The 17,180-nt window shown below is 43.4% G+C and overlaps 1 protein-coding gene across 2 annotated transcripts in view; it reads left to right on the top strand.

The window, feature by feature from the left end:
• Positions 1-17,180, top strand: part of rab28 (RAB28, member RAS oncogene family) — a 51,256-nt gene that overhangs the window by 10,315 nt on the left and 23,761 nt on the right. For both annotated transcript variants that reach the window (XM_020452993.2, XM_020452992.2), the window contains exons 2-4: positions 2,458-2,554; positions 5,672-5,760; positions 7,400-7,529. In XM_020452993.2, the coding sequence (XP_020308582.1) occupies positions 2,458-2,554; positions 5,672-5,760; positions 7,400-7,529 (316 nt within the window). The remainder of the gene's footprint in view (positions 1-2,457; positions 2,555-5,671; positions 5,761-7,399; positions 7,530-17,180) is intronic.

Here is a 17,180-nt window from a genome sequence, read left to right as displayed (position 1 = left end):
TCTCTCTACCTCTCTCTTCTACTCTCTCTCTCCCCTACCTTCTCTCTTCTCCCTCTCTCTCTCCTACCTTTCTCTCTCCTACCTCTCTCCTGCCTCTCTCTTCTACCTCTCTCCTACCTCTCCTACCTCTCTCTCTCTCCTACCTCTCTCCTACCTCTCTCTCTCTCTCCCACCTCTCTCTCTCCCACCTCTCGCTCTTTCACTCTGCTACCTCGCTCTCTCGCCTACCTCTCTCTCTCTCGCCTACCTCTCTCTCTCCTACCTCTCTTTCTCTCTTTTTCGCTCTCTCTCTCGCCTACCTCTCGCTCTCTCTCTCGCCTACCTCTCGCTCTCTCTCTCGCCTACCTCTCGCTCTCTCTCTCGCCTACCTCTCGCTCTCTCTCTCGCCTACCTCTCGCTCTCTCTCTCGCCTACCTCTCTCTCTTTTTCCCCCTCTCTCTCAATGGAACTTCCCTCATTTCCCAGCAGTGGTATCATTGGTGACCCTGTGCCGTCTCCTTATTGAAGAGAAGTCTGGATTACGCCAGCTTTTACATGCCCTGGTTAGTTCCAATTGTATGGTGGAAAAAAGGGTCCTATGAAGAGGGAGTAGAGCCAAGCTACTGGAATGCCAAGACCAATGGCTCCCTAAGCCAACGCCAGCATGTGGAATAGATTGTTGCTGTCCGGGATAGTTATTCCTGTGTTGTCAGTGATTGTGTGGGCTACTTAAATGGCCAATTTTCTCCTTGTTGTGTCAGTCACCTCCAGTAAGTTGTCACTCAGCATTGAGCTTGTGAAATGCTCAACAAGTCGACTTTTTCAGACCTTTTGGTCAACGCACGATTTCAGAGTCACAGGCTTAAGTTTAATGAAAGTATAAGGACACTGCAACCTATGTAGAAAGCATTGGCCTCCAAGGTATTTGGGTTATTTCAGTCTAATGAAGATCTGTCCTGTTCAGCCACTTGAGAAACAGCTGCCAAGATGACTCCTCGCTGCTGCCTACATACAGACTCCAAATCATTGGCCACTTTAATAAATGGATCACTAGTCACTAATAATTCTACTTTCATAACGTTTACATATCTTGCTCTCCTAATCTCATATGTATATACTGTATTCAATACCATCTATTGCATCTTGCCTATGCCGCTCGGTCATCGCTCATCCATATTTATATGTACATGTGCTTATTCCATCCCTTTACTTAGATTTGTGTGTATTGGGTAGTTGTTGTGGAGTTGTTAGATTACTTGTTAGATATTACTGCACTGTCTGAACTAGAAGCACAAGCATTTCGCCATACTTGCATTAACATCTGCTAACCATGTGTATGTGACCAATACAATTTGATTTGATGATCTGTCCTATTCAGCCACTTGAGAAACCGCTGCCAAGATGACTCCTCTTCAATATAATGAAGATCTGTCCTATTCAGCCACATGAGAAACAGCTGCCAAGATGACTCCACTTCAATATAATTAAGATCTGTCCTATTCAGCCACATGAGAAACCGCTGCCAAGATGACTCCTCTTCAGCTATTGTATTTGGGATAGACCTGACAATACTCTACAGTGGAGTTGCAACGTAATGATTGACTGAAACTGGGCATATTTTGACTGTTTTGACTAATGTAGATAACAGGTTTAATTGTAGTCCCCTGTGTGTTCCCTTTTGGCATCAGTTCCATATTACTTTTCTGCCCTTTATTTTTGACGTATTGTTGGCAACTTGAAATATATCAGGAAATAAATGGCAGTAGATTATATGAATGCTCTGTGGACGTAAAGAAACAATTTATTTCAAATTCTATAACCTTCAGTGATAGTCAAGTAGTACATAAAATGAATTGACCACAGGAAGACTTAGGAAGCCCCGCTGTTCCATTATCCCTCCATGGTTATGTAAGCACACTGCTCTAAAGATAGCTAATAGACATCCAGCACTTTTTCTTCTTGTCCTCATCCATCAAAATGAATTAAACTTGGCATGTCAAGTCTGTGCTGTAAATTCCCATGGTTTTAAGACTAGCCTAGTGACATGGAGAGATGGAGTTTTCTTATTTTGTGCAGTGGCAATTAGAAGCTGTAGTTAGGATGTATGACTCGTCTACCCAGACACCTGTTTTCTTAATTCACTTGGATTTTTACAGTCAGGCAGGCCTTGATAGCTTTGCGAGACAGCAGAGGTAATTGCTTTAGCTTACCTCAAATTAATTACAATTGCTAGGGTAAACGTCTTCCCAAGCAGTGTACTCTTAAAAAAGAAAATATATATATATATATATATATATATTTTTTTTTTTTAAATAGAAAAGTCATGGGCCCGGTTCATTTGGAGTCATGAATAGGCATAGTTGTTATACAGAACACCACTCCAACTCCAACACTCAGACTTGTTCATAAGGCTTGAATTCAACTTTAGTCGTTTTAATGGCAGGAAAAGGGTCTTAGCATGATCTCTCTCTGTTTCAGACATCACTCGCCACCCGGTTTGCGCAAGAGGCCTTTGGGAAACAGTACAAACAGACCATTGGCCTGGATTTCTTTCTGAAGAGAATAACTCTGCCAGGTAAGACACCTTCATCCTTTGGTTATTTCTGAAGAGAATAACTGCCAGGTAAGACACCTTCATCCTTTGGTTATTTCCTAAGAGAATAACTCTGCCAGGTAAAACACCTTCATCCTTTGGTTATTTCCTAAGAGAATAACTGCCAGGTAAGACACCTTCATCCTTTGAGCGTGCCGGCCTGCTCTGTACCATACCACAGATACAGACACACATTCACGCAGGCACTCACATTCTCAGTTTTGTTTTTACCTTAGCACTACACAGTGGACTAAAATGATCAAAGCTTGATGATTAGTTGATTATTTGTATCGGCCGTTTAGTGCTGGGCAAAAACCCTGAGGACCGAGTTTGGGAAATCCTGCATTAGAGGCACCTTGATGTAAGATGCTGCAGTGACTGACTTAAATTTTCCTGAATTCTGCTTATGAAACGTGCAGTTGTAAAAGTATTCCGACGTTATTAAAGTAGCCTACTTGGAATGTATTACATTTCTTTTTACAGAAGCTGTATGTGAATTTGAGGGTGTACACAATTTTTAAAGCTTTAGAATTTCTGAATTTATTTTCAAATTGATACAAAATGTGTTGTTGCATTTTGTATTTTCCTTCCCCAGTGTTTCATGGTAAAACCAAACAATTTTGTTCCTCAGGTTATCTCAGGACTTTCAATGTGTCTTTCTTGGTAGCACCACATTGTGGAGAGTCTGCCACTTCTCATCCTTATTCATTCTGAAAGCTGTTCTCTCTAGGGCAAACACCAGGATTTTTCCCCCTCCATGAAGCCAATGGACAGCTTATGTCCAGAGAGGCGAGCCTTACACATAATTCTGTGGGCACAGTACAGAGTAAATACATTTAGCATTTTTATATTCATATCCCGGGGTTCAACTGATCTTTGTTCTGAACCACATAAAACATTCATGTTCTTATTTGTTTACTTTCAAACCCACGGAAATAAAGCCTCGCTCTGTATCCTCTTAGATGTGTAAAATAAATGTTTATTGACTAATGTTATATTTAGACTAAAGCCCCCCATTTTCACTTCCTACCATATGGCATGGGGATTTTCAGCATTTTAAATTGCATATTTAAAATGGTGCCAAGGCATAAAGCTGCAAAAGTCTGCAAAGTAGCTCCATTCTTTTATGACTAATAAAATAACATTTAAGCAAGGGTGGATTAAGTACTAAAATAAATATATGATAACTTGAAACTATTACATTTAGTCCTATATTCAGTTACAGTTGGTAATAGTAGGAGAAAGAAAACATGAATGTTTTAGTAGAGATAATTAGGCAGACCTTAGTGAAATAGGGAAAGGCAAGGCTTCAATGAGACATCTCACAAATAATTCCAATCTTAGTTGTGATTCTGGTAAAAATAGTTGAGAACCATTACTTATCTGCAGCACGGCAAGACACGTACGTGTGTGTGTGTGTGTGTGTGTGTGTGTGTGTGTGTGTGTGTGTGTGTGGGTGTGTGTGTGTGTGTGTTTTATATATATAAAATAGTAGACGTTGGTTCAACACGAGTTGTAAAATGGCACATTTTCTGGGGGATTGGGTTCTCTTGACCTGATGAAGAGGATGGCTGTGTTTGCCATTTGGGTGGTCCTGAGCTTCGTTAGGACCTACGCCCGCCTTCGACTGGATGTGTTGTGTGGCTCTCTGGGGCTCTATGGGGATCTCCAAGATGGGGGGAGAGTATAGCCGGCGCTGGCCCCTCTCACCGTGAAGGCCCAGCTTGTCAAACTTAATGTACATTTTCCAACGCGTGGAGAGGTGAGGTGAGGCCGATTGGCACACAAACTTCTCTTTGTGTGCTTTTAACAATACCTCTTCCAGATGTCTCATGTTTGGTCTGTGAATTAATACTTATCAAAATGGTGATGTTTTGATAGTGTTTTTATTGGGTTCCACTGAACAGTGCTAATAGCTAATGAAGACTACTAAAAACACAAAAACAGCCACTAACTCACCACGTAAGCAGGGAAACTTTGGGTCTGTTGAGTCTTTTAAACAGAAATAAAGTTTGTGTCCGACTGCAGGGGATGGGTGGGGATAGCTCGCATGCTGTAACACCAAGGGCAATTATTCATTGCACTCTTCAATGTAGCTTTACATTGACACTGTATAGTCTAGATGTAGTCACTGTGAACACTCGCGCTTCCTTCCTCGGAGAAACAGGGACTTGTGTGGTGGGGGTCAGCTCGTCCAGCCGTATCCACACTGTACGCTCGGCTCGCCATAAGCGCACTAGGCCAATGAAGGGCCCTCATCACACCGACAAACTCCTCACTGTCTGGTCTTCTTTTCTTTTCTCAACCACCCCTTTCATTTTCCAGAGGAGGAAAATATTTATTTAGATTTGGTTTTGTACCCCGTCCCCCTCTCTCCCTCTCCCCACCTCCCTCTTATATAAATTGGGACAGTTAGTCTTCTTTTGCTTATCATTTTGTGTTTAATTATCTGTATTTTTCTTAACACCACATATTTCTCCTTACTCTCCTCGACTTGGCAGAGAACGACACAATGCAAACAGCTATTCCCAGGCTAATAAGTGCTCGTTTTTTCCCGGCCAGGGTTATTGAGAATGTTTAAATTACAGGGTAAGCATACCTATTCATCCTCCTGAATCTCTCCTCTGGATATTCTTGGATTTGGAGTGTGTGTGACCTGCCAGAGGCGAACGGTTAAAAATTAAAGATTAATCTATGATTTATTGTTTCCAATATGTACATGAACAAAGTCAACGTTTTATTACAGAAATCCCTCTCCCAAAATATAGGCTCCAGTTACGACTGACTCGTGATTTCCCAAAGATTATGAGCTTTGTTAAAACAAACGCCTATAAAAGGAACCAAAACAACCGAGATGGAAAGCTCGCAAATTACAGTACAATTGAATTTGTCTTCTCTTGTCACGTTCTTTTCCAGTTGATCGACTTATGTTCACCTTTTAGTCAGAAGTTGATGATATGAAAAAGAAGCTAACACATCAAGCCAAACGTTGATAGTTTTGTAATATGTGGGCTGCATTGCAGCAGCTTTTGTTTGAAACATTGAAGTCATTTAATAGTTTCTAATGATTTTAAGTTTCTCCATTTCCTCTTCCCTCAGGCAACTTGAATGTTACCCTGCAAGTGTGGGATATTGGAGGTCAAACGATTGGAGGGAAAATGCTGGATAAATATGTCTATGGTGCTCAGGTACTGTAACACACACACACACAATAAACACTGAGGTGGTCTGTCGTTGTTCACGTTAGAGCTTTTTAACTGTACAAATGTACAATGTAATAGTGTTTCCCTATTAGGCTTGGGTAGTTAATAAGCCTTTATGATAATATTAGTGCAACAGGACCAAGTTTTACGACTTCGCTGGTCATATGGACTAGACTATGTACAGTATGAGGGGGAGTAAGAAACACCTTTCTCTCTTTCTCCCTTCCCCCGCTCTAACTTCATTATTTATTAACAAAATAAGCATATTTACAAATGATTGTGAATAGAGCGAGGTTTGCAATAACACGTGTGTGGGAGTGTTATGTTTGTGCTTTTGCCTCATTCCGCTAAGCAACATCCCTAAGTTGTTGTTGCTATATAGGCTACCATTATCTGTCACCCAAAGCCACAGTCTACGCTCTCAAAGCTGCACTTGTTTGATGAGGTATAGATATAGCTATAGATCTGGTTTACCTGAAGAGCATGGGGCCTGTGTGGGATGTAGAGACCGAGACAACACTTGAGGCTGTTGGTGGGTGTGTAGGTCGGTCATGTCTGTACTGTAATACCTCCTCAGACGCCCTGCCCGCTCACTCACACACAACAACAATGTGTCGTCCATCAATGCCACATTGGAATATTTTGCTCTGCGGGTTTCTCACCAGAGCTTTATGGGGCTTTCACGACCATTGTTCGACGCGCCACGGGCGACAATCAATCATGGTCATTGGTAGCGACGCGCTGTAATTGTAACTGACACAAACTGTCGTCACCGGCCTTGTGTTGTGACATTGCGTGTCCCGGACCAGACGCTTCCTGAAGAAAAAGGAGCTGCAATTCTGTTTGATGATGATGCAATCAAAGGTGAAGTAGTCTATTTATTTTGGCTCCTTTTCATCTTCTATAGTCTTTTGGAATGGTAAAGAGAGAAATGGACACAATGTTGGCACTTGAGGCTTTTGTTTTTAACATGTACACTGAAGTGTTTCATCTTTGTTTACATATCAACTAGTACAGACGCCAGCTTTAACGGTCTGGTTACTCCGATGGGCACCTTTTGTGCTTTGCTATAGGACTACTTCTGTTTTTGTACCTATGCTGACAATACTTACAAAGTATTTTGACGAAGAGAGGGGGATGAGACCTCCTTCATAACCACACGTATATTACCCTCTTTTATTTGTAAGCACTGACAACAGAGCCAATTTTGTGGCCAGGGAACCTAACCTAACCCCCCTCTCTTACCTTCCTATGCTTGTTTTACTGGATGGACAAAACTCTGCGGTTCCCCTCGCCCTGATGTCCACAAACAGACAAATTAGAGTGTAGGCATAGTGGTTCGGCTGTATGTTCGTAGCATGTCTCTCTGCATCTGTAACAGCCATCTAGGTCTTTAATGCCATGACTAACTTAGAGAGAGCTGAGGAGGTGCCAACTCCTTGGGGAGTGTGTGTTTTGAGATGGATGGGGGTAGGAAGAGGACTGTCTTTTCTCAGACACTAGTGCCACCTGCTGTTCATACTCAACCTCTCTGTCATGTTTGTTCTCATCTTATGTCAAATTGAATTTCTTTTGGGATGTTGTGATTACATAATTTCAGATTTTCCATGCTATTGTTTTTCAGGGTGTTCTTCTAGTGTACGACATTACAAACTTCCAGAGCTTTAAGAATCTGGAGGACTGGTATGGCATGGTCAAGAAGGCCAATGAAGAGTGTGACGTACAGCCTGTGGTCTCCCTGGTGGGAAACAAAAGTGAGTATCGCTGACGCACATGCACGCACACATGCAGGTGCAGGTAGCCTAGTGGTTATGAGCGTTGGGCCAGTAACTGAAGGTCGCTGGTTTGAATCCCCGAGCCAGCAAGGGGGAAAAATCGGTTAACCCCCAACAACAACGGCTCCCCGGGTGATGACGTGGACTTTGATTAAGGCAGCCCCTGCACCGATCTGATTTAGAGGGGTTGGGTTAAATGTGGAAGACACGTTTCGGTTGAATACATTCAGTTGTGCAACTGACTAGGTATCCACTTTCCCCCTTTCTTTTCTTCTGCTCATAGGTCATGCTATTACACATCATAAAAGGGACTGAAGGCTAAGCAGATGAGTCAACCATAATGTATGAACACAGCGAGCTGTGAAGACAATGTCTTTTTCAGTGCAGTAAATAAAATTCACTTTTTCTCTGTCGGACCATTTTTTAAATATTTTTTTCACTTTTCTTGACACTGCATAATTTAGCAGTACAGCAGCAACCATATTACTGCACCCAGCTCTATTCTGCATTACAGCAGCAACCATATTACTGCACCCAGCTCTATTCTGCATTACAGCAGCAACCATATTACTGCACCCAGCTCTATTCTGCAGTACAGCAGCAACCATATTACTGCACCCAGCTCTATTTTGCAGTACAGCAGCAACCATATTACTGCACCCAGCTCTATTTTGCAGTACAGCAGTGACCATATTACTGTACCCAGTACGATATACTGCTTTCTCGGGAACAGGCCCAGATCCCTGTGATTTGCGTGAAGAGGAGGCGAAGAAAAAGGGTCCGGAGGGCGGGCTACCTTCTGAGAATTCATAGGTGATTGTAAAAACACCCACTTCCTTCCATTCTTCTAGCAAATGTACAATCTTTGGACAATAAAATAGATGACAGTCGCGGAAGATTAAGCTATCAACGGGACATTCAAAACTGTAATATCTTATGCTTCACTGAGACGTGGCTGAACGATGACATTATCAACATACAGCTGGCTGGTTATACACTGCACCGGCAGGATAAAACAGCGGCGTCTGGTAAGACAAGGGGCGGCGGACTATGTATTTTTGTAAATAACAGCTGGTGCACGATATCTAAGGAAGTCTTGAGCTATTGCTCGCCTGAGGTAGTGTGGTCTACAGCTTATCATGAGATTCTTGATCTACCTAGAGAGTTTATCTGTATTTTTCGTAGCTGTTTACATACAACTACAGTCAGAGGCTGGCGCTGAGACCGCATTGAATGAGCTGTATTCCGCCATAAGCAAACAAGAAAACGGTCACCCAGAGGCGGCGCTCCTAGTAGCCGGGGACTTTAATGCAGGGAAACTTAAATCAATTTGACCAAATTTCTGTCAGCATGTTAAATGTGCAACCAGAGGGGGAAAAAAAACTCTGGACCACCTTTACTCCACACATAGAGACGCATACAAAGCTCTCCCTCGCCTTCCATTTGGCAAGTCTGACCATAATTGTATCCTCCTGATTCCTGCTTACAAGCAAAAATTAAAGCAGGAAGCACCAGTGACTAGATCAATAAAAAGTGGTCAGATGAAGCACATGCTAAGCTACAGGACTGTTTCGCTAGCACAGACTGGAATATGTTTCAGGATTCCTCCAATGGCATTGAGGACTTTGTCAATAAGTGTATCGATGAAGTCGTCCCCACAGTGACCGTACGTACATACCGGAAGCCATGGATTACAGGCAACATCCAAACTGAGCTAAAGGCTAGACCTTCCGCTTTCAAGGAGCGGGACTCTAACCCGGAAGCTTATAAGAAATCCTGCTATGCCCTCCGATGGACCATCAAACAGACAAAGCATCAATACAGGACTAAGATCGAATCGTACTACACCGGCTCTGATGCTCGGCGGATGTGGCAGGGCTTGCAAACCAAGTGTCTTCACAGAAATGTTCGACCTCTCCCTGTCTGAGTCTGTAATACCAACATGTTTTAAGCAGACCACCATAGTCCCTGTGCCCAAGAACACCAAGGTAACCTGCCTAAATGACTACCGACCCGTAGCACTCACGTCTGTAGCCATGAAGTGCTTTGAAAGGCTGGCCATGGCTCACATCAACACCATTATCCCAGAAACCCTAGACCCACTCCAATTTGCATACCGCCCCAATATATCCACAGATGATGCAATCTCTGTTGCACTCCACACTGCCCTTTCCCACCTGGAGTAAAGGAACACCTTTGTGAGAATTCTCTTCATTGACTACAGCTCAGCGTTCAACACCATAGTGAACCTCAAAGCTCATCAATAAGCTAAGGACCCTGGGACTAAACACCTCCCTCTGCAACTGGATCCTGGACTTCCTGACGGGCCGCTCCCAGGTGGTAAGGGTAGGTAACAACACATCCATCCGCATCTCTGATCCTCAACACAGGGGCCCCTCAGGGATGCGTGCTCATTCCCCTCCTGTACTCCCTGTTCACTCATGACTGCACGGCCAGGTACGACTCCAACACCATCATTAAGTTTGCTGATGACATAACAGTGGTAGGCCTGATCACCGACAGCGATGAAACAGCCTATAGGGAGGAGGTCAGATACCTGGCCGTGTGGAGCCAGGACAACAAACTCTCCCTCAACGTGATCAAGACAAAGGAGATGATTGTGGACTACAGGAAAAGGAGGACCGAGCACGCCCCCATTGTCATCGACGGGGCTGCAGTGGAGCAGGTTGAGAGCCAAGTTCCTTGGTGTCCACATCACTAACATGGTCCAAGCACACTAAGACAGTTGTGAAGAGGGCACAAGAAAACCTATTCCCCCTCAGGAGACAGAAGATTTGACATGGGTCCTCAGATACTCAGAAGGTTCTACATTTGCACCATCGAGAGCATGCAACAACTGGTTGCATCACTGCCCGGTATGGTAACTGCTTGGCCTCCAAACGCAAGGCACTACAGAGGGTAGTGTAAACGGCCCAGTACATCACTGGGGCCAAGCTTCCTGCCATCCAGGACCTCTAAACCAGTCGGTGTCAGAGGAAGGCCCTAAAGAGTATCAAAGACTCCAGCCACCCTCGTCATATACTGTTCTCTGCTACCGCTCAGCAAGCGGTACCCGGAGCGCCAAGTCTAGGCCCAAAAGGCTTCTAAACAGCTTCTACCCCAAGCCATAAGACTCCTGAACACCTAATCAAATGGCTACCCAGACTATTTGCATTGCCCCCCTCTTACACCGCTGCTGGCCTCTGTTGTTATCATCTATGCATAGTGACTTTAATAACTCTACCTACATGTACATATTACCTCGACTAACCGGTGCCTCCGCAAATTGACTCTGTACCGGTACCCCCCTGTATATAGTCTCGCTATTGTTATTTTACTGCTGTTATTTCTTATTCTTATCCATATTTTTTTTAACTGCATTGTTGGTTTGGGGCTCGTAAGTAAGCCTTTCACTGTTGTATTCAGCACATTTGATTTTTATTTATTTTGCGTATTACTGTATTTCCGTATTACTGTACCCAGCTCTATTTTGCGGTACGGCGGCGAGCGTATTACTGTATCCGGCTCTATTTAGCGGTACGGCAGCGCACGTGTTACTGTATCCGGCTCTATTTAGCGGGAGGGCATCGAACGTATTACTGTATCCGGCTCTATTTAGCGGTACGGCAGCGAACGTGTTACTGTATCTGGCTCTATTTAGCGGTACGGCGGCGAACGTGTTACTGTATCTGGCTCTATTTAGCAGTACGGCAGCGAACGTGTTACTGTATCTGGCTCTATTTAGCGGTACGGCGGCGAACGTGTTACTGTATCTGGCTCTATTTAGCGGTACGGCAGCGAACGTGTTACTGTATCCGGCTCTATTTAGCGGGAGGGCAGCGAACGTGTTACTGTATCTGGCTCTATTTAGCGGTACGGCAGCGAACGTGTTACTGTATCCGGCTCTATTTAGCAGGAGGGCAGCGAACGTGTTACTGTATCCGGCTCTATTTAGCGGGAGGGCAGCGAACGTGTTACTGTATCTGGCTCTATTTAGCGGTACGGCGGCGAACGTGTTACTGTATCCGGCTCTATTTAGCGGGAGGGCAGCGAACGTATTACTGTATCCGGCTCTATTTAGCGGTACGGCGGCGAACGTGTTACTGTATCCGGCTCTATTTAGCGGTACGGCAGCGAAGGTGTTACTGTATCTGGCTCTATTTAGCGGTACGGCGGCGATCGTGTTACTGTATCTGGCTCTATTTAGCGGTACGGCGGCGAACGTATTACTGTATCTGGCTCTATTTAGCGGGAGGGCAGCGAACGTGTTACTGTATCTGGCTCTATTTAGCGGGAGGGCAGCGAACGTGTTACTGTATCTGGCTCTATTTAGCGGGAGGGCAGCGAACGTGTTACTGTATCTGGCTCTATTTAGCGGTACGGCGGCGAACGTGTTACTGTATCTGGCTCTATTTAGCGGGAGGGCAGCGAACGTGTTACTGTATCTGACTCTATTTAGCGGGAGGGCAGCGAACGTGTTACTGTATCTGGCTCTATTTAGCGGGAGGGCAGCGAACGTGTTACTGTATCCGGCTCTATTTAGCTAGAAACAGGAAATTGATTTTTCTATTGGGGCTGTTGATTATTTGCTTCCCCTTCTGTCTCCACTCCTCTGATCCTGTTTGTGTGTGCATGTGTGTAGGAGTGTGTTGCAGTCGATAATACCAGATAGGCCTTTGTGTGTAACGCCTCAAGCTTATTGATGTGTTTCGATTAGCTAATTGATAGTGAGGAGCAGGGTCTCCTGGGGCGATGGGAACGGTGATGTTTGCGTGCTCTGGGGAGTGACCCTCAGTGATTTAAGACCCTAATGTGGTGGCTACAGGGCACCCTCCCACTACTCTAACTCCCGCCTGGACACCACTTTGGATGAGGAGAGGATCTTAGATGATAACCAGACAACCTTTTCCAAACCCCCCCTCTCCCCACCCGCATCTCTCCAAAATAAAGACTAATAATGATGACTGTGTTTTTTTAAACATCCCCTCTGACAGATGGGGAGACATTGCTGCCGCCGTGTTATTGTAAGGCACCCAGTCACAGCCCCGTGTGTAATGATGGCTGTCGACTGTCCAGCCTCGAACCCCTCCGCCCCACTCCTCCTCCACCCCAGTGATGAATGGCCCACAGAGTGGTATCTACACAGGAAGCCTCTCTAATGTTACTCAACGGGGCCTTTAGGTCAGGGCTTAATACGCCTGTCTAGAGTAGGGATTCTCTTGTCTTCGCATTAGGGCGCATCTCTTAATGCCCGGGCCTAACGACAGGCGCCTCCGTATTTAGGCTACATTTTGTATACTGTCGGTGAGTGTGTCTGTGTATACGTGTGTGTAAGTGCGTTTGTTATAGTGTGTGTCAGTGTGTATACTGTAATATGTATTTAAGAAGTGTATAGCCCTCTGTCAGGGTCCCCCCTTCGCCCGCTCAGTCAGTCTGCTCTTAATGGCCATATTGCTAAGAATCGCCCATGTGTGTTTTTTTGGCTCCTACAGTCCGCAAAGAAGAAAAACAAAATCCCACACAGATTGCCCTACCCGGAGCAATCAATTACCTAGCGAGACTTTATGAATCCCTGAACCCTCTCACGGACTCCGTTTCTTCAGAGGGCATGAAGAGAGAGTTAGTCTAGCTATCTTGTGGGAATTGCCCACACAGACATTTCTGTTTTGCTTTCTTTTTTCCCCCTCCCCTGCTCCGTCGTCTTTCTCTCTTTTGCCGAGGAGCCCCTCTAACAATTTTACATATCATAGCTCTTTTTATTTTTATTTTTACCAAGTGCCCGGCCGTCACCCAGTTATAATGAATAGAACAAAAAATATTCAGCATTCTTGGGGGGAATGTTGAGATTTTGTAATGTAGGTTCCCATGAAATCCAAATGAGTGAAGTAGCCACCAGCCCTCAGACCATGTCAACTGAAATAGAAGGACCCAACCAGGAGCTTATAAGAGCATGATTTGCACTATACAGATTTATGAGAGGGCATGTCCTCTGGGAGATGCCTTCTCTCTCTTAACCACTGACATGTTTTACTGTTGTTTCCCTTCATTCACTCTCACTTATCATATATGCAGTACTAGTGTGTTATCGACTTGCTTTGGATGTCTACAGTATTGTGTACAAACAGAGAGGGTAAGGCTTCAAAGAGGATAGTCTGACCCCCACCACTTATTTGTACCTGTGCAATGCTTTTGAGACAAACTCAAATAACCCCCCCCCTTATCTTTGCCAAACCTCTGTATACTTAGCCTAATTGGGCTTAAACGGATATCTTATTTGGGATGCTGTTGTTCCCTCCTCTCCTTACACTGGCCTGCCTGACCGCCCTCCACTGCCATTTGGCTGGTGGGGAACAGCCTCCCCATTCTCTGTTTAACACGGCCGTGTAGGGTTAAGGTGCCGTGTTAAGCCGGCGTTGTGCACCTCCTTGCCCTCCACATGCTGTCCAGACCCTTGTGTTAAATAATGGCACCACTTGTAACAATTCAGGGAGGAAGCCAATTAAATGTTTTATTGAGGACACATGTGTATACAAACGCGCGGACGCACACAGAAGCGCGTGCACGCACACAGAAGCGCGCGCACGCACACAGAAGCGCGCGCACGCACACAGAAGCGCGCGCACGCACACAGAAGCGCGCGCACGCACACAGAAGCGCGCGCACGCACACAGAAGCGCGCGCACGCACACAGAAGCGCGCGCACGCACACAGAAACGCACGCGCACACAGAAACGCATGCGCACACAGAAACACAACTATGCACACACAGACGGACACACACAGAGAAACATAGAGACACTCAAACACTTGCAGAGGGTGGGGTTTTCTAGGAACACATGGGTAATGGAAGAATGCTCAACTCTTGGTCTGTCTAAACATACTATAACTGTTTATTACAGCACAGCCCAGTGTTACACCGTATGGTACACAGTATCCTCTCAGGAAAATGTAGACTTCATATGCATGCAGTCTCCCTCACTTATCCAGATATTGTTTTCCTTTATTATTCAATGTATGTTTCAAAATATTTATATTTTTTTGTTTTACTGTCATACAACTTCTGAATTACTGATTGATAGTCTTAAAGGTGGTATTTGGGCTAGTTTGAGACCTGTGGTTCGTGTAGGTATAGGTGTCACACTGCACGCTCTGTGAATTCATGATATATTATGTCTTCACCAATAAGGGAACATGGCACCATTAATTGTTAGAATTGGTCTTTCTATTGTAGCTGAAGCTTCCTAAAGGGCTTTGAACTTGCAGATTTAATCATCTGTTGTTATGTTGGATATAGTGAATAAGGATGTATAGTGGGGTCTGAAATGATAGACCCCCTTGATTTAAAAATGTGCAATATTGACTGTATTAAATAAATAATACAAATACTGAGCTTTATTGTAATTCTCCCAAAAATTGGGAAATGATATAATTTTGTAATAATACATTTGCTTAGGGAAAGATTTTGTTTCACATCTAATACTTTTTTTTATTCTCAAAGGCAGATCCAAATGGACACCCGTAAAAATGATTATAAATAAAGTAGTCAAAAGTTTAGTATTTTGTCCCATATTCCTAGCATGTAATGATTACATCAAGCTTGTGATTTTACAAATTTGTTGGATGCATTTGCTGTTTGTTTTGGTTGTGTTTCAGATTATTTGGTGCCCAATAGAAATTGTTTACCATTAATGTATTGTGTCATTTTGGAGTCACTTTCATTGTAAATAAGAATAGAATATGTTTCTATGCACTTCTACATTAATGTCACGGATAATCCTGAATGAATTGTGAATAATGAGTAATAATAATAATAATCATATTATATTCTTATTTATAATAAAAGTGACTCCAAAATGACAGAATACGTAATTTACCATTTAATTTGTGTTGGTCACAGCATAATCTGAAACGCAATCAAAACAAACAGCAAACATCCAACAAGTTTGATGTAGTCATTGCGTGCTTTGGAATATGGGACCAAATACTCAACTGTAGACTATTTTATTTATAAGAATCTTGGCATGTCAATCATTTTGACCCATAACTTCTGGATAATTTTTTTGTGTTACTTGCTAAACAAAATATTTTTCTCTGAGCAATTGTATTAGTATAAAATAATTTCCCTTTTTTTTTTTTGCATACAATATAGCTCAGTATTTGTATTTATTTTACACAGCCATTGTGTCAAATGTCATACCCTACTCTATAGTTTATCTATGCAATGAATGATGTGCTAGCTAAGTCAATGTATTGTAAATAGTTGATCAAGTACAACTTTTTTTTCATTTGATATTTTACGTGATGTTTCATGATCCTCTTAAAGGGATAGTTCACTGATTTTATATATTTATTTCCTTACGTTGAATGCAGTCTCTGAACAAGGAGTGACTACAATACACTCATTTGTTTCATTAATTAAACTAGCTACTGCAAACAATTTGCAGCATTAACATTTTTTGATCAAAATCCATGTTCCCGTGTAGTATGTTTTAAATGTAATGTCCAAAATAAATCATCTACAAATAATTAAAACCAATTAATTGAGTAACCCAATCCATTTAAGAGGTGATTATGGTATGACATTTGATACATGCTAAACGTGGCAGATTGATTTACATGAGGAATTTATCTCGACATGCTATTGTTGCTAATTGTTTGCATTGGCCAGTTGAACAAAACCAAGTGTGGATTGCAATCCCTCCTTGTCCAAAGACTGCTTTAATGTAAGGAAACAAATAATTTTAAAATGCTAAATCACTGAACTCTCCCTTTTTAAAACCTTGAAATACTGTGTTTTGGTCATTACCTGAATAATTTATCGAATGTATTTAACAAGTGGCATGTTTATGCTGACATTGGAACTGTGCACCCTCTTTTTATTCTGCAGTTTATCAAGCCGATTTGTTTTTATTAAGAGGGGACCACTGGACCCCTGCCCCTTCCCATTCCCCTTCGATATCACTATCCCTTAGGAGCTCTGGGGGCATCCATCATGAGCTCCCACAGCCCTTATTTGGGTGACTTAAATGGGTTCAGTTCTCTTAACCCCTCCTCATCACTCATGCCTTTTAGCACGGAGGTTCTGACACTTTTTTTTTTGCCTCATCCACACTGGCTCGCCATGGGAAATCTTCCAGATCCACGCTTTTTTTGCCATGGGACATGTTCCAGATCCATGCTGGCTCTCCATGGGACATGATCCCTCCTCTGGCTGGGAGATAAGACTCCTGCACCGAGAGACTGTTCCTCTCTTTTTTCCCTCTCTCGCTCTCACACACGTTGCTCTATCTTTCTTTCAGTCACACGCTCAGCCCTGTACTTACACACTATCTTTCGGGAAATTTGAATGAACATGTTCTCTTTCCCTGCCTTTTACAGTAATGTCTTCATTGGCTATGTGTGTCAAACAACATGCGTGTTTACCTTCTACATGGTACGACAAACCTTTCCACATACCGTTACCCATCCCACTCTTCTTCACTGCCACCTATTCGGCCATGTGAAAACTCAAATGCCTATTTCTCAAAACTCTGTTCTCGTACAGATGTAGGATCTTCATTTCATCACCTTGTTGCAGGATAACTTTCCTGCAATGCAAGAAATGTAAAACTTGTAGTGTATTTGAGGTTT

The sequence above is a fragment of the Oncorhynchus kisutch genome, linkage group LG19, assembly GCF_002021735.2.
Source record: "Oncorhynchus kisutch isolate 150728-3 linkage group LG19, Okis_V2, whole genome shotgun sequence".
NCBI classification, from domain to species: Eukaryota; Metazoa; Chordata; class Actinopteri; order Salmoniformes; family Salmonidae; genus Oncorhynchus; species Oncorhynchus kisutch.
Note: the sequence above shows the minus strand (reverse complement) of the source record. Positions and strands in the feature narration are given on the sequence as shown.